The following is a 20,424-nucleotide window of genomic DNA, read 5'->3' on the forward strand; positions in this document are numbered from 1 at the left end:
GAAGATCAACTGTATATGCCCCTTTACATTTTAACTGTCTATTCCCACAGATGGGCATACCATTCGCAGCTACAGTGGTATCTGAAGATTAAAAATTTGTTAACAATATGATAAACAACGCAGTAAAGCAGGATATACTTTGCTGGTAAAATAATCTAGTGCAAACCAAACCAGGTCTAGGCTTCTATCGTACTTTTCTTCTTGCTTTCTGCAGTTTTCCCTCTTCCCCTCTCTCACACAAACACACATTCTCTCTCTTCCTCCTCCTGTGTTTCCCTCTTTCACACACACTCTCTTTCCTATATGAAAAGGAAGGTTGATTTGCTATGGGTATGATCTGTTGTATGGCTCCCCCCATGCGGAGTTGAAGCAGTCCTGATTACATACTCTGCATATCACAGGCTTTATTCTCTCTCTCTCTCTCCCTCTCTCTCTCTCTCTGTGCTCTCCTCTCCCTCTCCCCTCTCCCTTGTATGTGTCTCTGTTGTAGGACTGGCTATGGCCACCACTACTTCCGGGTTCCGTCATTTCATTCTCCCGCCGATCAGCGCTGCAAAACTGAGCCTCTTCTATAAGCCAGCCAGCAGCCAACCTGCCAACACTTACTGACACTCACTCATCTCAGAGAGAGAGAGAGAGAGACAAAATACCTACCAGGAAAAAGAGAGGGGAGGGGGGAAGTCCAGGTTTTGCAAACTATTCAATTTTTCTTCGCATCTTTCCCCACCCCCCTTCCTAGTACTTAAAAAAAATCCCAATAGCGATCCTAAAAGGCAAAACCCAAACGCGGAGTTACTGGAAGAAGAAACCGGGGTTAAAAAGATTCCTCCTCTCTTCTTCATCATCATCAACCATCATTCATTCACTACCTTGACATTCCCTGGCTTTGATTGACAGCTGGAGTGGCAAAAAGCCATGAGACACGACAGTTTGGTTACATGTGGGTTGCTGACGGGCCGATCGTAACCTTCAGTTTGGGGGCTTGACAATTTTTTTTTTTTTTTTTTGCTTAGAGAAAGAGAAAAGGAAAAAGAGAGAGAGAAAGAGAAAAAGGAAAGAGTGAGAGAAAAAAGAAGAAATACACGATCGTCGTGGCTCTTGGCTGATTATTTTTATTATTATTGTTATTGTTATTATTATTATTTACCCAGACTGGAGAATAGGCGAAGTCTTAAGTGGGTTGCCAAAAAAAGGAATCTTCTTCACTGTAAATCACTTTCTTTTCTGGACTGGGATATTAAATATACGACACATCCAGGAGTTTATTGGAGCGCAGACTGATGGCGCAAAGGGTAGGTTTAAATCTCCAACACTTACCTATATATAAATCCTCTCTTAAGAGGGGCCTGTCCGATTTGCTCTCCTCTGTTGCTGATGATGATGGCGGCCAGTATTAAAAAATAGCAGCAAAAATTATTCACCAGCTTTGTGTGTGTGTGTGTGTGTGTGTGTCTCTCTCTCTCTCTGTGTCTCTGCAATTGTTCCACGCTTTTTTCCTCTCCAGCTTTTCCCCCAGCAGCGCGATTTCCCTGCTACTCTAGCTGCTCAGTAGCACGGGTTTCACAGGGGAAGGCTTGCTGCTGCTGCTGCTGCTGCCGCCGCTGCCTGGGATATCTAAACATATATCTATACACACATATATTGCTGCTTGTTTTGTCTCTGACTTTGACAACGACAAGGGGAATTGCTACTAAATAATGTTTCTGGTAACTTTCAGATTATTTCCCCCCTCTCCCCATGCACCCTGCCTTCTCCTCCCTGCTCCCCAGTGTTTAGTTCTTTATTTAGTTCTTTGCTTTTGATTCTATTTATTCATTTATTTCTGCTCTTTGCTTTCTAAATCAGAGTAACTCGAGTTTCTCCCTCATTTCCTTCCTTTTCATCCCAGTTTCCTTGTTAGGGTTTCTTCTTCCTTGATTGAAGCGGACCTCCCCCCCTCCTTGTACCTCTTCCCCTCCTCACACGGCCCCCCTCCTCCCCCAACCCTTGATAGCCTCTGCTCTTTATTTTATTTTATTTCATTTTGTATAACTCTCCCTCCGTTGTGGCTGTTCCTGTTTGGTTTTGCTGTGTTGTGGTCTGTCTGGGTGCTTTACTCTCTTCTGACTTTTGTTGTTGTTGTTTGTTTTTTTTTGTTTTGTTTTGTTTTTTCCTCCTCCTCTTCCTCCTCCTCCTTCTTCTTCTTTTTCTTCTTCTTCTTCTCTCTCTCTCTCTCTTTCTCTCCTGGCCCATTTTTTGACAGTACGATGAGCTGCCCCATTACGGCGGGATGGACGGAGTAGGGGTGCCGGCTTCCATGTACGGAGACCCTCACGCTCCCCGGCCGATCCCCCCGGTTCACCACCTGAACCATGGGCCGCCGCTACACGCCAGCCAGCACTATGGAGCCCACGCCCCGCACCCCAATGTCATGCCAGCCAGCATGGGATCGGCTGTCAACGACGCCTTGAAGCGGGACAAGGATGCGATCTACGGGTAGGTACATGCAGGGTGACCCTGGCGCCATAGCCCGGCTTGCGGCGTGTGTGTTTTGGACGTGGGGAAGGAGGAAGAGGAGAGGAAGGGTGGGAGAGGGCTCCCATCTGTGGGAATTGGGCTGGCGAGGTTGAAGGGGGAACTGTTTAGTCTGCTCTGGAGAAAAAGACGTGGGAGACACAGCTCGTGAGGGTTTTAGGAGAGTCATAGACACAAATCACTGCTCTGGAGGGAGACCGGTAATGTGGCTTTTTATTAGTAGTAGTAATAACAGTTAATAATAAATAATTTTTAGTCTGATGGCATCGGAGGGTCATAAAGTACCGATAGGAAATGTGCACCAGAAAATACACCCCATACGTGAAAGTTGTTTTTTTCTTTTTCTTTTTCCTCTCGGAGAGGCAGAAGTTCGGAGCTGAGACAGAGGGGGTGGATACCACAGCACTGAGTTTTAGCTGAAGCAGTGTTGTTCTGGTTGATCAAGGTGCCATAATAACACTCCTCTAGCACTGTAAATAAAGAGGTATTCAAATCGAGGAAGACAGAGTAATAACAGAGAGGCTCACTTCTGGCAGACAACTCTTTTGAAATGGAAAAAAAAATTGGAGGCAGTGAGTTGAGCTTCCCTGTTTAGAAAGAAAAAACTAAAAATTAAAAACCCCAAACCAAAACAACAAAATCCTGTAGCAATGCAATGCTTTGGGAGAATGACACAGGTTCCTTTCAGTGCAGTAAATTACCCCCAAAGAAGAGCTAATAACCTCTGTGACACAAGGAGGGCCCCCGATCAGAGCTACAAAGGGGGGAAAGTGGCAAACACACACTTACTACTTAACACAGAGATATATTTTTTTCATGATTACTCCAATTATGGGAAAATATTTGTAGAAGTGCTTCTCCCTCCCCCTCTCCAGCTCAGTTATCTAGACAGCTGGTATTTTACTTGGGTGTGCTTTCTAAGCCAGGAAATTTCACCACATTTTTGCTAGCAGTCTCCTTTTAAAATAATAAAGAAAAACCCCAACTACGAAGTAATGCAAACAGTTTGCGTAGCAGTGTTTCTCATTTTGGGTTCTAGCTTGGGGGTAGAGATGGGATTGTCCCTGTTTCATATTATTTAAAGTTGTGACTAAAAGTGTAAGATTCACAGCTGAGCTACTGTGACGGTTGCGTAAGTTTGTTTCGTTCGGTGTACAGGTTATTTTTGTTTCTGGTTTGTGGGATTTGAACAGTAGATGCGGTTTGGGATTTTACATTTTTAAAATATTTTTTGAAGTTTTCATTTGTATTTGCCCGGTTTGAAGGCGTAGTTGAGGGCTGCAGAGTGTAATGTGTGTGTGTGTATATACATATGTACTTGTTGATTAGAGCTCTTCTTTCTTGCCTCTTTCCCACCTCTCTTTCTTTGTGTGTCACTGCCCGGTAGGCACCCGTTGTTCCCCCTGTTAGCGCTGGTCTTTGAGAAGTGCGAGCTGGCGACCTGCACTCCCCGGGAGCCTGGTGTGGCCGGCGGGGATGTCTGCTCCTCAGACTCTTTCAACGAGGACATCGCGGTCTTCGCTAAACAGGTCCAGCACCTTTTCACAGCCCTACGATCCCGCTTCTCCCTCTACGCCCCCCCCCCCAAACCACCTAGCACCGCACTTTCAAAGAGAGAGAAAGAGAGAGAGAGAGGCTCTCGTCTTTTGATTCCACACTGGAAGTGGGGGTTTTTAGGCTGTGGAGTGGAAAATGTGTTCTGCCACCGATCCGAACTGGCCTCATCCGAAAAGAGTCGGTTCCAGACTGTTGAAACTAGTTCACCCAACTCCTCGCTCGCCCAAACTCTCAGCCCCACCAACCCAATCCCTGTGATCGAGTTGTTAGCCAAACACACTCACCCAGAGAAATAAAAGAGATCAAAAAGGAGAGGGCTCTCAAAGGACAGAGGCACCGGGCTGGCTGCAGTTCAGACTCTTTTCCACATAAATCGTTATTTCACGGAGTGTATTAATATTTTAACCTGGCCTGGGCGTATTTCGATTCGCTAGTTTGTCACATATTTTTCCTTCACGTTATTCTCATACAGGACTTTGAACCAGGGCTTCGATTTACACTGATTTTCCTTCTTCTCGCAGGTCCGCGCTGAAAAACCACTTTTTTCTTCAAACCCAGAGTTGGACAATTTGGTAAGGCTTCCACATTTGCCTTCCTGCCCACCCCTTTGCTATAGTTTGTGATATTAATAACGGGCACCTTTCTAACACATGAAGGGATCACTGTGAGTGAGCAGGCTGGAGGCGGCCGAAAGTTACAGGTTCAGCCATCCAGGGTTTAGGACCTGGGAGGGGGAAAGCAGCAAGATTAAAAAACTACATCTAGAGGCTTCAAAGATCTTCACTTTTAAATCGAACCAGGGCAAACTCTGAAGTCCCCACGCATTGCAAAGCTGTGTTTAAAGCCGCGGGAAGCGACAGTGAAGGAAATAACTGCTTAAGGAGAGCTGGAGATTTCTAGCGCAATTCTTTTGCTAATGCGGATGATTTCAATAGTAAAAGTGTCTAAATCCTCTTGTAAAGAAGATGCCAAACGATGCATCTTGAGCGTTTCCCCTTTTTTTCTTTCTTTTGAGGTAGGAGTGTGTGTGTGTGTGTGTGTGTGTGTGTTTGGTTGCTGTGCGGACCCTCAGAAGTAAGTGCCGGGGGAGAAGGAAGGGGATTTCTCTAGATCCCAAAGAGACACTAATCACCGCTCTTAAAATAAATATGATAAAAATCGAGTGCTTAGGGTTAAAGTTGATCAAAATTGCTCAAGCGTGACAAGTGAACTAAAAACCTAGCTAATGAATGTGCGTCCTGACAAGCCCCCTCTCTGCCCATTGGGGCTCGCAGCTCAGCACAGACCCCAATGCGTCCTTCTCACAAATAACTCCTCGCTCAAAACTTTCTTTCAGATGATCCAAGCAATACAAGTACTAAGGTTTCATCTTTTGGAATTAGAAAAGGTAAGACCAAGAACTGGGGACTGTGAATCCCACTCTCCTCCCAATGATTTGTTGTAGACACTTATAAACATTGCCAAAGAATATAGGCGAGACGCAGTTTGATATTGTAACCTGGGCCCTAAGAGCCTGTGACACTCAACAAACATGCTGAGCCCAACCTGGTATTTCTTTTTAATTGTTGTTTGAATAGAACCTTTAAAAATAGTTTAACTCCTTTACATTCACCCGACTCTTTCCTTAAATGGATGCGACTTCGCTGAGTCAGAATATTATTTTCAAAATGAAATAACCCCTGCTCTAATCCCTATCCCATCGCCATATTAACCTCAGTCAGCTTTAAATATTATGATTAAGCAGGAGGTGACGGGGGTAACTGTGCTTTGAGATGAGACTGGGATCTTTTCAGAGCATAGGCACGCTTATTTATTTTTCCAAGTCCTGGAAATACATACATCTCTGCCCCGCTTCAAACAGATCCCATCACAAGTTCCCCGCTATACCTGGCTGGATTGAGTATGTTCCAGCGATATTGGCTAGGTCCAGTTTCCAGTGTTTTGATGTTATCACCAAATCCGATTTTCCTCTATAGACTAGACTGAGCCCAGTCTCTCTCTCTTTCTCTCTCTAACTTGTTGCTGCGGCCAGTCTCTAGAGAATAATATGTGCTGCAACAATTTCTCTATTGTTTCCTTGCCTTCAACTATTATGCCCCTTAATTAGAGTTACTCGTGGAATAGATCACAGAGTTTCTCTTGCTACAAAAAAAAAAAAAAAAAAAAAAAAAGCTGCAATCCGATATTTTGCCTTCCTTTTTTTTCCAGGTCCACGAGTTGTGCGATAACTTTTGCCATAGGTACATTAGTTGTTTGAAAGGAAAAATGCCAATCGATCTAGTTATTGACGAAAGGGATGGCAGCTCCAAATCTGACCATGAAGAACTCTCAGGATCTTCCACAAATTTAGCCGACCATGTAAGTCCTCTTGATCCCTTTATAGCATTTTTAAAGACTCTAACCTGCTTAGCCTGTGTAAGTCTCTCTCTGCCCCCTCCCCCATTTCCCTACGAGTTTTGAAGTTCTTCTTATAGTCGATTCTCTCCCCCCACCCTTTCTCATTCTATCTGTAGCATAGGGAGTTTGCTTATGATTTGTTAAGTTTCCCGATCTGGGCGACTTGCAGCGCTAGCAAATTGTCTGTTTGATGTGGTGATCGGTGCTTTTTCTGCTTTGCCAACCCTGTAATCAATGCAGCAATGCAAGAAAACAGAGTCGAGAAAGTTAGGGGGAAAGTTTGATGATTCCCTCTCCCCACCCCCCTTGTGTAGATGACAAGTGCTGAGAATTATTGTCAGTTTTACATTGCATTAAGAAAAAGGTTAACACACTGGAGTTTCCAATGCTTTTGCTTTATAGCAACTTATTGTCAGAATATGGACTTATTGCCAAGTGCCCGAAGCATCTTCATAATAAAAGACAGTAACCTTGATGAACCAATTATTAACAAAGTATTACAGAAAGCTGGAGAGAATTATGATTGAGTAACCGTAGGTTAGCGGTTGATTTTAACACTTTAGTAGTTGGTGAGTTATTGCTATGTGTGTAGGACTAAACGTTGGTGCTCATGATAAGGAGAGTGGCTTTTCTTCTCTGGCTTGTGTTTTGGTGCAGATCTTGTGATGCTTTAGAATAAACATAGACATTTACAGTGGGGAAAATGAAAGAAAAGGTTGCAGCTGGTAGCGGAGAAAAGGGAATGAAATAGCTATGGTTAAAAAGAGTGGGTGTGAGCTATAGTTTATTTATAGGAATGCATCCCTGGGGAGAAAGGAGTTTACACAGTTTTAGGTTCAATTGAACTCATAATCTAAATGATACATCTAATATTTTAGCCGTTGAAATATTCATTTAACACCCGGTGTGTCTTAACCATACTCCGCACAGGCGCCTAGCTGTCTTTTCTTGTGTGGTAAGAAATGTAGATTTAAATTAATAGAGAATCGGGTTCCTATGAGCTTCTTTTCATATTTAAAAGATGTTGTCTGCATATTGAATAATCGTATTGGATCTGTATTGAAATCCATGGTAAGAAATAAAATAATAGATTTTTAAAAAGTCTCCAACCCGGAGTGCTTAAAGTTCCAGGACACTGAAAATGGTTTCTGTATTCCAGGCGTTAGCTTTCAATTCTTCATTTGTATTTGGTAAACCTTGAGGGGCTACATTCTTATGACAGTATGCATTTTAGACTTATTATTTTCAAATAAAAATGTATGCAGCAGTTACTGAAAGTTTCTCTGCTTATCAGTTATCTCATCTGTAGATAATAGAGTCTATGAGGCATGACAGTAGTTTTAAAATATCTGTTTTATGGCATTCTCAACCCTAAATTTGTATGCACAAGCATTAAGGGACTAGTAGAAAAGAAATTTAAATGAGTGGCAACCTGAAAGATATAGGCTCATTCTGTATAATTCAGAGCAGTACAAAAAACCTACATGGTTTTTTCCAGTACAGTTTCTTTACAAGAGTCTGTTTCAAGTGGAAGTGTAGAAATGGAGCACGCTGATGTTTATACTGAAGAGATTAGATAAACTAGCCTGTTTAGGGTTCTGGCAGATGGCGAATACTCAAGCCAATTTGCAGTGCTCTATTATAATATTTAAATTCACGCACAATGGTAGGACAAGGTTGGAAGGGGTTAGCATTTTGATTATTTGATAACTATTATCTTCACTAAGAAGAATCTCCTGTTGTTTTTGTGGCCCAAACACCAAACTCAAGTAAATATGACAACCCATTTATCTTGCACCCTTTAGGGTTTACCACTTCATTGGGTATTATAATTTAAAGCCTTTTATTTCCTGGAGACTTGAGCTATAACATTTTTTACTTTAGCCCCCTGCTATTTGTTTTGAAAGGAAGCAATAATTTGTGCAACCAGAACACCAACTGGGAAATGAAGAGTTGTATCATAGTTACATTTTATTCATGCGTTTTGGGACATGTGTCTCCTTATTGGATTTTTTTTTTAATGTTAACTTGTTTTCCCACCAAAACTTTGGAACTCTTCAATATCTATATACACACTTCACTGGGCTACATTAAGGAATGTTTATACTGCGCTGTTCTATATTAAGGAGTAATTTACTTCTGCTTCTAAAGAAGGAAAACCTTTTCTATTTGTTGGTATGCAAATACCAAAATAAAAATTGAAATATTCTTTTGTGAGCATCTACCTAAGAAATGGAATAGTTCAAGCATGCAAATTTGTCCCGTTTTACTCTCCAGGTTATTTTGTCATTGGTTTGATATGCATATTTAATACATAGCCCCAGGCTAGATCTCATTTGGTGAAAATTGGTGCAGGGGTGTTGATGATTCCCTTCAGAAGGACAGAGACAGCATGTTGTTTCCTCTGTTTTATCTGTTGGCCCACTGTTCTGATCCAAGGATCTTCCCCCTGTTTTATTTGCACATGAAATACTAGAAGCATTTCAACTGATTGGCTATGAATAATGACAGCTGAAAAGAAGTGTAGTTTAATTTGTTGTGTGCCAAGATTTCTCTTGTGGAGGTGACAGTTTGTGACAGCTGTTTGACACCCCCAAAATCCATACACCTCTCTTCTTATTAAGTGGTATCAAGCTGCATTGTGTGTGTGTTTTATGTGTATGTGTAGGGTGGTGGTGGTGATGGCAGCAGTATATTAGGTACTAATGCAGCTCTCAATATTATTCCTTTTGCCAGACTTGAAAATATAGCTAAAGGAAAGTAACTAAAAGAAATATGAGTCTACTCAGTATTTACAGTGTGACTTCTGAAAGTGGAATATTCAGATGCTGTATATTTCCTTTCTAGAAGTCTACTGCTGTGATATTTATACAACTTAATTGGGGGAGGGGGGGAAGGAGAGGAAATCATTGATCTCTGCAGAAGCAATACCTGTCTTGGAAAAGCAGGCAGTCTTATGCAGTCTTGTCATATGTGTTTGGTAATAAATGCACATATTGAATTTTATTTTAGTGTATTATTAACTGTTATGTAATACAGTGAGTGTAAGGGGGGCAGGGACTTTGTAAATCAAATCCTGTAGTGCTAGTCACTGAAAAGCTGCAACTTTTGTTATTATTCTGCTATGTGTAGTAAATATAACAGCCCATAATTAGTGTTTAAAATTTTAACATCCTAATTTTTGTTATTGTTCTGAGATATTAAGTGAAGATGGAAAGAAGTTAATTACAGCCATGCCCTGCCTGCACCAGATCAGTTAAGGTGGTGTAGGGGGCGGGTGGGAAACCTGCCCAAACTGCAGTTCAAGTTGAGTTTCCCAGCTATGAAAATTTATCGTTGTTCAACATAAACATGTAGGGCCCAATCCTGCATTCCACACGCACTAAATTCCCACTGAGGTTGATCATAAATCTTTTCTTAAAAAAAAAAAAATTATCCCAGTTTGAAAATTCTATTGCACATGGTATTTGAAGAATCATAAACTTTTTCAAAGTCTATAATATTTCTCTGCTTTGCTTTATTTACATTTTCTTTTGGGCATAGCTTTCACTGATACCATACAATTCTTCCCTGAGTCCAGATCTGAGTTAGGGCCTGATGCTGCTTCCATTGAAGTTAATGTCAAACGTCCCACTGGCTTCTGTGGGACCAGGAGCAGGGCCTCGGTCTGCTCAACTTTTGTTTATATGCTGTAGTCAGTTGAAAATTGAAAATTCAGTTGAAACTGATCATTCATAAAATGGAATTAAAAATAGATAGATAAAAACATAGCTATCTCTTTTTTATAAAATAATCTTTTCCAGGTTAGAAATCTGATGCCCTAGAAGTAAGACATAAATGATGGTTTGAATGTTAAACCTTTCCGTTGGCAGGTCAGGATACATTAACTCTCATTATTTTGTATTTTTTTTAACATCAAATTGTTTGATAGTATTCTAATACTCCTTTTAGAAAGGTTCGTGCTGAGCAACCTAAAGGAGTCTTGCAAATCAGAAAAATTAAAAATGGGGGTCTCCTGCATCTGTCACAGGTTGTATAGTCTTGCCCATTGGTAAGATTTCATTGTCAGCTGAGCAGTGAGCAAATTAGTAAGAGCCTGATACTGCATTCTCCATGCTCCTCAAAATCCCATGGACTTCAGCAGGAGTTGAAGGATCAGACTCTAAAGGTGTCCTTCTGGTTTGTCAAATGTCAGAAGGGAACCTGGATAGTTATAGCAACAGTAATAACGCAAACAGTTTCATATAACCAAGTTTCTTAGTGTGTAGTTTAAGATTTGGAATATTCTTTGTGATCTGCCACCATGTGTCATTGTGGGGGCTTCTAATACACTAAAGATTATTGTATTTTTCTGGTTTTTGATTGCTGGTGCCTTTCCTAAGCATTTCAATACAAGTAAATTTAACTATTTTTATTTGATTAAACTTTATTGTGCTCCTCAAATCTGAGAGATGATAATGCATTTTATTATCTCACTGATGTTGGCATTTCCTCTTTGGTTTAGGTTATTTACCTGATCCCAAGTTAGGTTGGAAAATTATATTTACAGTGGGTTGTTTGTTTTTTTTGTATTATAATAATTTAAAAGTAGTGGTATCACTCCAGAAGAAGTGTTGCTAGATAGAATTAAAAATCTTGGCTGTTCAGGTCTTGATTCTATACAGATAGGTGGTTTACATGTTTGATTCAAAGTAAAACTGATGACTACAAAAGTGCAAGGCGCCTACATATCGTTTAAGAATGATGCCACTTTCTGGGACTGTCAACAGTTCTTTCTGAAACTTCACTCAAATGCAAAGTCAGTGTGGTGAGACTGTCAAGATTTTTTTTAAAATAGTCATGTATGAAACTTGCACGTATGTATAAATAAGCAAATTACTTCTTTTCAATAGACCAAAATGCCTTGTTTTGTTTTACTTAGGTAATGCTGATAGATAATGCAACGCTGCTTTTAAGTCTAGTCAGTAATATATTAGATACAGATCTGTGAGAAAGTAAGCCTCAGTGATACAGAGCTTTGACTTCACTGTACATATATATATATATATCTCAAGCCAAATTAGAATTTTTCATGCTCCATTTATTTATTGAAAGTTTCTTTATATATGTTTATTATTGTCGTTCACTATAGCAGTCTCTAAGACCTCATATCCTGAATTGCATTATTATATCCTATATGGGTGTATATGAGGTTTTTGTCTGGCTCAGTATACTGTGTTTTAATATATTAGGGCACGCAGGGCCAAATTCTTGTTGTCTTAATCACATTAGTAGTTCCATTGATCTCAAAGGTGCTGCTTGTGTGAGTATGGTGAGCAGGACTTGGCTCATAGTCTCTGGGAAAGCAGTGCCATCATGACACTTGTTAAGATCAGTTGCAAAGTTGATTTACAAGATGCTGAGTGAAATTAATTTTAAGTTATCTTAATTGCTAATCAGAGGTGTAGCTGTTTTATTTGCACACCATGGTTGTGTAGTTTCCACTGTTTTATTTGATAAGCAAAAGACACGGGCCCAATCCTGCATTTATTGTCTGTCTGAAACTTCAATTAAAGCCTGTGGGTGGACTCCTGCTAAGCTGACTGTACTCACAAGAGTATCATTTGAATTCAGTTGGCCTGATTTTGATTTTACTTGCACCATCATAAATCAGGAGTAACTTCACTGTGGTTAATTGAGTTATACCACCATAAAACCAGTGTGAGATCACAATCAGCTCCAGTGGGACTGCTTGTCAGACTTTGTTCAGTGGAAGTTTTGGGTGCACAAGGAATTCACAATCATCTGGCACTACATTTGCATTTACATAGCTGTCTTGCAAGAGTTAACCTACCAACCTTTGCACCATAACAAGACAAGTGACCAGCACTGTGTCATATTAACAAACAGATGCCTGCATGCAATCCTGATTTAATAAATTATTGTTCTGCAGCAAATGTGCTTTGGAACATCTCTCCTTAAGAAATACCGTACTAGTTAAGCATGTGTACAGTTTCCACCAGATTTGCAGCATGGACAAAAGAGTAACACATCAGATTTGCTTCATATACCCAGAGACTCTTGTCCTTTCCATGCTCTTTTCTAGATTTAGCAAAATTCAATGATGGTGCTAAATCAATTTTTTTTTAACTTTCAAGGGAGAAAACACTGGCAAAATTGTGTTTTCTAGGGAAGGCGTGTGTGTAAATGAGAAACAGTGGATAGCAGCAGAGTGATCTCTTGTGGCCCTGCTAGTACAAGCTTTCCCCATATTGTCTCCTGCTTTTATATTAATTACAACTTGCATTATCAGCTGCGAGTCTGTAGCCCGGCAAATAGAAAATACTGCCCCTGGAGACCTAGCTTCTTGTATCTATTTTCCATCTCCTTCTATTGTGCTCCACTCAGTATTCACTGCTTTTCTCCTGGTAACACTGCTCTTTAACACAATTAGGTAAGAGCAAGAAGAGCACCATATTTGACTCCCAATTATTAAAACTACTGGGAATAGATACATGTGCACTGTCTGCCTTCTATGGTACACTGCTGTAGTTTAGTTCATGATTAAATACATGTGCATTTATGTTCTAGTGTATGTATGTGTATGTGTATATATATATATATATATAAAGTCAGCAAATGGATTTTAATCACACCACTCTTTGATCTTCCTCGGCAAAGCACATTTTTAAAGCTAACAATGTTATTCACAAATTAATAAGAAACCACGTTAACAGTTTACATAGCAATTTTATCTATCTATAACTCTCTTTAGAGCAATACCATGAGCCTGATCCAAAGCCCAATGAAGTCAGTAGAAAAACTGCCATTAACTTTAGTGGGCTTTTGGGGGAGGCTCTCTGTATGCATAATACATTGTATTGATTAGTTCCATCAGAGTAATTCTCTTAACATGTATATTTGGGTACCAATTTTGCTTCAGTATTTATAAAATTACTGCAAATGACTGCGAATGTGGCCAGGAAGATTTTCTTCAGGGATGCAAAGTTGGAACCTGTCTTTAAAAAAAAGTAAAAAGTTGGATTACACACACACACATAACTTAATCCAAAGAAAAATAGTGGTGCCTCATGATCCACCCTTATGGTTACTGATCACAGTTTTTATAATACAAAAGAGTAGTTAATTTCCCTGTGCTTAACATATTCTTAGCATTCTCTGATTGCAACTTGTAAATAAGCACTTTATTATTTTTATCTCTCCACAAAATGCTGCCAAATCCTTTTCCTCAAGAAACCCCTGTCACAAGAAATACACTGAGTTTCAAATCAATACAGTCTGTCTTTCTAAAACTCGGTCTACAAACTGAGGTCAAGCACAACTTGGACTGGTATAGACAGCTAGGGTTTTCAGCTGCGGGAAGTTTGATTCGGTGATGCTTTCCAAATCATTACCTTTTTGCAACAGAAGACTTGTCCAGCTTTTGAAATATTGTATGACAGGTTTTGGATGACATATGCCTTAAAACATAGCTGAGATGTTACTGGTTAATTATTGTAATTTTCATATATATGGTAAGGAGCTTTAACAGCAACCAGCTTTAGAAAGCCTGCAGTGTATAAAATTAACATAACTTGCTATGTTCTCTGAACAGTTTAGCCTAGGTGAACATGTTGCAATTATTGTATTCTAAAAGAAGGTTTCAGCCTGATGTTGTTGGAGGGCTATACTCATGCTATGCTATTGTTTCTTTCCTTTTTCATGTATTTCTTCTAGCTCTTTATCTGATTACCATCCGGCAAACAGCTGACGCTAAGAGGCTGCAGAGGGCTGAAGAGCTCCTGTCTGCTGTTTGCCTTCAGCTTGAAGCTATTTGAGTGGTTTCCTAACTCAGAGATAAAAAGAGGAGCTCATAGGCACAACTCTTATTTTAATCCAGGCTGCAAAGAAACTTGCTCAATCTTTGCATTTTATTTCTGTCTGAACTTTCTCCCCCAATTCATTTTCAGTCATAGTCTATATTTTAATAACATCTGAGCTGCTTCGACTCTTTAGACTCTTCATCTTTCTTTTTGTTTTCATTTTCACCTGACTTTGCGACATGATGGTAACATACTTTTTATTATGGTTTTTGGGGTGGCGATAATTAGCTTTTGGTGGATTTAGTTGGTACAACAGTCTCAACAAACATATAATACTACCGTGTAATCAGTAATTTTTGATAGTCTTTGTCGCCGTTCTATATTAGAGAAAGTATGTGAGTTAGTTCAATAGAGTTTGTATCCTAAATCCTGTCAGCCGTGCTGATGGGTTATGGGTGTTGTGGCTCCTGGGACAAATCCTGCCTGATTTACTCATTCGTGTAGTCCAATTGATTTAAGTGGGACAGTTTGTGTACATAAGGCAAGCAGGATTTGGCTCCCTGTTAGTTTTTGGTTACTTAGGGTTGGATCCAAAGCCTGTTGAAGTCAATGGAAGTCATTTAATTGACTGCAGTAGGCTTTGAATCAGGCCCGTAAAGTTTGGTTGGGTTTGGAGAAAAATATCATCTGGCTGTTCCACTATATATTGCTGTAATGCGTGTGGTATCAATCAGTTTTGGGAAATTACCTAGACAGGGTTCGTTGTATATACAGGGCCTGATTCTCATCACATGTAAACTCGTTTTACTCAGGGTAACTCCACTGATTTTATTTGATTTGCTTCTGATTTGCATTGGTGTCAGTGAGGTCAGAATCAGGCTGTATATGCATCAGCATACATCATTCACAGTTCACGGTATTTACTGACATTGTAGTAGTTTATGGCGTGCATTATTTTCTCAACCAAGATTTTTTATTTTTTAAAACTTTTCTTGTCTGAAAGTGTTAGAATGTGCTTAATCTAAGTTGTCACATACAGGTGACAAGTAATGCAGGTCCAGCCCCAAGTCTGATCTGTTTCATGTGTTCTTGTTCTCCTTTTTTGCCAGAGGAAATTCCATCTCTTGCCTGCCTTCATGTGGTGCTGATAAAGCTCTTCCTGTACAGTAGAATTCCTGTTTTCCTTTAAGCAACAGCAGGGTATTGGGAATGATCAGGAAAGGGGAGGAGGACCAGGAGGAGACCTCACTCAACAAAGTAGCACTGAACTGTAACTTTCAGTTTTCCTCACTTATCCTTTTAAATAGGAGTTCTTCACTCTAGAAAAACCAGTACTCAATAAATTAAAAGCTATCATGAGTTATGTGACTGAAGTACCGTAGTAGAAGTCTTAGCCAAGTATTGTCAAACTTCATATGTCTGTCTTCTACATTCTTTTTTTATTGTATTTTATGTGTATTAATGTAGAAAGAATTACATAAAATCACCATATATATTATTTTATATAATCACCTGGTGATTATGCTTGACAGTTCTCGTAAGTGAACTGTTAAAGAGCGATACATCTAGAAAGTCTTTAAAAATGTGTCATATTGAAGAAAAAAATTCTTTACTAGTATATAATGTGTTTCATAGGGAGCTTATTTTTCCCACAGCTCTGCATTTGCTTGAAGTATTTCCAAAATTCAAACTGATGGTGGAGAGAGGGGTGTGAGGGTATGCTCTCCCATCCACTTTTTCCTTTACTTTTTAAAATACTTAAAAAAAAAAAAATTCCCCCTCACCTAACCAGATGTAGCAAAAATGGGAGAAAATGTGGCACTACACCCACTCCAGTTTGAGCTTCAAGTATTAGAGAAAAAAACATGTCAACTCATCTGCAAATAGTTCATCAGGAAATACTAAAACTTTTGGCAGAAGTGTTTTACTGCTCTACTATTAAAACAATTAATCCCAGATAGCCGTTGGAAGAGTAAAAATCGGTCCTTTATTTTACCAAATAAATCTTTGTATGTCCTCCGCTTCTAACTGCTGAAGGCATATTACATTGTACAAACAGTATCAGTATTTGGCATGTTTCACAAATGCTAATGTGTATACTTTCCCTCCCTCCCCCTCTGTTTTCTTTCTGTTCCTCATTTGCTATTGGAATGGGAACTGTGGAAAAAATTCCTTGGCATTCTGACACCAGAACCCTTCATCTTGGAGAGACCACGATGATGCAACCTCAACGCATTCAGCAGGCACACCGGGGCCCTCCAGTGGGGGCCATGCTTCCCAGAGTGGAGACAACAGCAGTGAGCAAGGTAAAAGGTCAAACTTTTTCCCTGTGTAAAGTAGGCATGACTAAAATAACTTTAGCTTTTTTTTATGGTATCAGTACATCTGCCTTAGTGTAAACATGGAGTGGCAGGCTTGCAGTGTAATCAGCTGTAACTTAGGGAGACACTATTTCCTTTTCTTAACCTACTTAGCTGCATTTTATTATTATTTCAAAGCGAAATATCTAATCTTCAAACAAGCTTTGTAATAACAATTGATTAGTTCTGCCAATTCCTTTACAAATTTGGTTATCTGCAGTTTATTTTTGAGTGGTGTAAGTAAATATAATGACAGACATACTCTCCAGCTGTGATGCAGTAGTTTGTACTGGACTGTAAACAGAGAATTTAACTTGTAATATTAGCCATAAAAGGACTCCTATAGCAAGCCATAAATCTGTTACATCATATAAAGAAGATGAAGAAGTCAACTCTGACTGAAAAGAATCTTGTGCAGTGTTTGCCTGTATAATATGTTTTCTGAAAATATGAATAGAGGCAGACTCAGGCTGCAAAATTCAAGTCCAGAACTAGATTTTGAAAACCCCTTACTCTCCAAAGTTCAGGAAGGCCGATTCTCCGCAGCTTTGCACCTTGTTCAGCCATTTCTGCCTGTGCCAAGTGGGTGTCAAACACTGCCTTCGGACTGGGTAGCATGTTACACCAGCTTTGCACTCTCTTGGCACAGGTGTAAATGACTGTGCAAGGTGCAAGGCAGTGGAGAGTCAGGCCCCAGGTGTTCAGAAATTGAGTTTTGGTGGAATCTCTTGTATAGGTGAGGCTCACTGTGATTTTTGGATTTTGATCTGGATTCACATTTTAAACATTCCCGAGGTTCAGTGTGGTAGTACCAGTTTCTCTTTTGGTATATTGAACTGGGTTCCTCTCCTGTTGTTATAGATTATTTGTACAGGGTGCATTTAGATTATTGCTGCTAGAAAGTGGAAGAGGATATGATAAAGGGTTTGTTCTTACTCCCATTTGAGTCATTCAGAATCTTTTAATTAACTTCAGTGAGAGTTGGATCAGGCCTTAAGTCAATGGGAGTCATTCCATTGACTTTAACTAGATTTGGACCAGGCCTGTAATGAACTATAACAGCCGCAGCAACTAATGACAAGGAGGGCTTTAATTATAAAGCACCAGGTCAGTGAAACCTCTAGTAATTAACTAGCAAACGTTATGGTTTATAGATATAATCAATATGGATTTCTTGTCACTAAAATGATGATGATTTAGTGGAATATTTATTTATTTTTAAAGTGCCCATCCCTGTGGCATTTGGGAGTATGACATAACTTAAATACGTCAATGCATTATTCTAAACTGTCCTTCCCAAGCAGGACACATAGGCCCCATACCTTTATCCATTCCCTAATCCCAACAACCATAAATAATTCAGCAATGATCCATCATCAAACAATGCTTGACCACAAAGATATGTCTTGTACTGCAGCTTGGAGGACAGAAAATTTGAGCTCTGGTTGATAGCCAGCAGAAGTGAGTTCTGTGGTCATGGGATCCTGCACCTGAATACCCAGCTGCTAATCTCCAGGCATATAAAGCTAGGGGCTGTCAGCAAATACTCCTAGGATGACCTCAGTATTTGGTATGAAGCATAGGCAGAGGTCAACCCTAAGGTAGCCAGATATAAGAGCTATCATTCTAAGTTATGGTCTGTGGTATGGTATGCTCACAAACATATGATACTTATTTAGGCATCCAGTGGGTTCCTGTGTAGGAACCAATTTAATCACCTGAGTGTTGCCTGGTGTGCTAGGAAAAAAATATACCTAAAGTGCTTCCCTATCTACCTGGTATGTTTCCTTTTGAAGTGCCAATCTACAAATTGAATGTCAGGACTCCAATCAGCTGCTAGCACTTGAAAAATGAACATTCCTGTGATGTTTAGGTAAAGCTCCCATTGAAGACTATGGCCTAAAACTCCCATTGAAGACTACGGCCTCCCCTCCCCCATCCTCCCAGGGAAATTACAAGAGGGTACCTATTGGAAGAAAATTCTGCAAGAATCCCCTTGTTGAATTTTCCTTGGATTGTTCCATTGGAGGGGCAGGATTGGCCCCATAACTACTGAACAGGCAGTGGTTCTATCCCCAAGCCACATGGATCCCCAGAATCTGAAAGAGGCTGCAGCCATCTGTGAGGAGAATCTGTGCCTCTCCTCCAGGTCTGGGACCCGCTTGTCTGACCCTTGCTGGCTCTCTGATCATTTGGCTCCACTGAAACTGCATTGCCAAGGCTCTCCTTTGCTGCTGTCTCTGGGGCACCGCTCTTCCAATGGGGTTTCTCTGGAATGGAAGAGTTCATGAAAGAGTTAATGCAGCCTCAGATTGCATTAATATCCCAATGGCTTTTCCACCAGTGTCAGGTGGGGTGGCAGAGGTAAGTGATCCACATTGCTCCTTCTCAGTCTTGCCTCTTCACCTCCTACTCTTTCCTGGCCCTTCCTTTCCTGATCCTCCTACTCATTCCCCTGACCCACCCATTCTCAGTTCCAGCTCTCACCCTTAAGGGAAGGTCAGTGAGATCTGGTGATGGGTGGATGCTGCCATTGATGTTGTTGACCCTCTGTGCAGGATAAGGGCTCCTCCCATGATGTTGTGACTGGAAAGCATTAAGCCTTATGAGAGTTTTGCCTGTTTAAGGAGTGCAGTATCTGACACAGAATGCCACAGCACAGCAACTGCCCATTCAGCATCAAAAGGGTTAATGTAGGGGAAGTTTGAAATTAGTTACAATATTTTGGCACTGAAAGAGTTACAAAAAGGACCTTCGGGCAGTGAATGATGAAATATTATCCTAATTTTATTAGTGGTGAGTGTCCGTGTTGTTTTCAGCATGTCACCTCAGCTGTACAAGGGGAAGCTACACTATATGCTGTATTGATCATCTAACAAACATAACTACTAGTGACCTGTAATCTACCAAGCATTTATTGACTTTAGCCTGGTTCGGATTCACAGACCCAGGTCAATGTCACAAAATACTATTGTAGTGAATAGTAAATAATGTAGTAAATATAATCAGCTTTTTTTTCTCCATTGAAAGGGAGAAAGGGTTAAATACATCTAATAATAAAAATAAAACGTTCAAAACATTTTACAAAGGAGGGGGTAAAAGGAGAAGCTGATTTAATGGTCTAATGAGGCCATCTTCCAGAGACTTGTTTTGTGTAAGGCTTGCTTTGACCTTTCGCTTTGCTCAGGAGCCCAACGCTTCATTTTTCACATTCTTGCAATTACGTTAACGCTTCAAGCATTTCTGACTCCAAGTCAGCTAGCAACACCAGGCATAACTCAACACTGTGAGTTTTTCTCCTCTCTGTAGATTCATTAACAGGTCACTGGGGTCCCAACTGAAATTTAAAACTGACTGGTTCTGTTGGGTTAGTTGAGTTATGGCAAGGGAGACAGCAGGAAAGGGGCTGAGAGAAGGGGAGGAGAGATAGAAGACCCTAGGGTTTTTGTCAGGGAATATATCTGTAAAACCCTAAGCAGTACATTAAAAGTTGTGTGAAGCTTTAGCATCCAGCCATTTCATTGGTGGTGGAGGGGGAGGGAAATCTGTAAGTCTTTTGGGGGGCTACATTTTCCTTATTCTTTGCAAAATAAACTAAAATGTGCCTTTGCGTATATAATGTCCAAATTATCGCTTTAAAATGCTAGCAACTTCTAGTATTCTGTATTGGTTTATGCCATGGTGATGGATATATCACCCACAGACTTTAATTCTTATTTAATCTCTTTATGGGATATTTCAAATAATGAATATGGCAGATTATGCATGAAAAGCAGGAAATCAATCTTTTTTAA

General features: G+C 40.1%; 1 protein-coding gene across 6 annotated transcripts in view; it reads left to right on the forward strand.

Annotated features, from left to right (window-relative positions):
* Nucleotides 1–456: 456 nt before the first annotated feature.
* Nucleotides 457–20,424, forward strand: part of MEIS2 (Meis homeobox 2) — a 182,797-nt gene continuing 162,829 nt past the window's right edge. For 2 of the 6 annotated variants that reach the window (XM_075065489.1, XM_032789309.2), the window contains exons 1-7: nucleotides 457–1,292; nucleotides 2,243–2,475; nucleotides 3,902–4,043; nucleotides 4,593–4,643; nucleotides 5,408–5,458; nucleotides 6,280–6,429; nucleotides 16,462–16,576. In XM_075065489.1, coding sequence (XP_074921590.1) covers nucleotides 1,281–1,292; nucleotides 2,243–2,475; nucleotides 3,902–4,043; nucleotides 4,593–4,643; nucleotides 5,408–5,458; nucleotides 6,280–6,429; nucleotides 16,462–16,576 — 754 coding nt within the window. In that variant the 5' untranslated portion in view covers nucleotides 457–1,280. Of the gene's footprint in view, nucleotides 1,293–1,373; nucleotides 1,707–2,242; nucleotides 2,476–3,901; nucleotides 4,044–4,592; nucleotides 4,644–5,407; nucleotides 5,459–6,279; nucleotides 6,430–16,461; nucleotides 16,577–20,424 lie in introns of those variants that run through there. The other 4 variants (XM_075065490.1, XM_032789312.2, XM_032789310.2 and 1 more) reach the window with 3 other exon arrangements.

This window comes from Chelonoidis abingdonii, chromosome 4 (assembly GCF_003597395.2).
Source record: "Chelonoidis abingdonii isolate Lonesome George chromosome 4, CheloAbing_2.0, whole genome shotgun sequence".
Lineage (NCBI taxonomy): Eukaryota > Metazoa > Chordata > Testudines > Testudinidae > Chelonoidis > Chelonoidis abingdonii.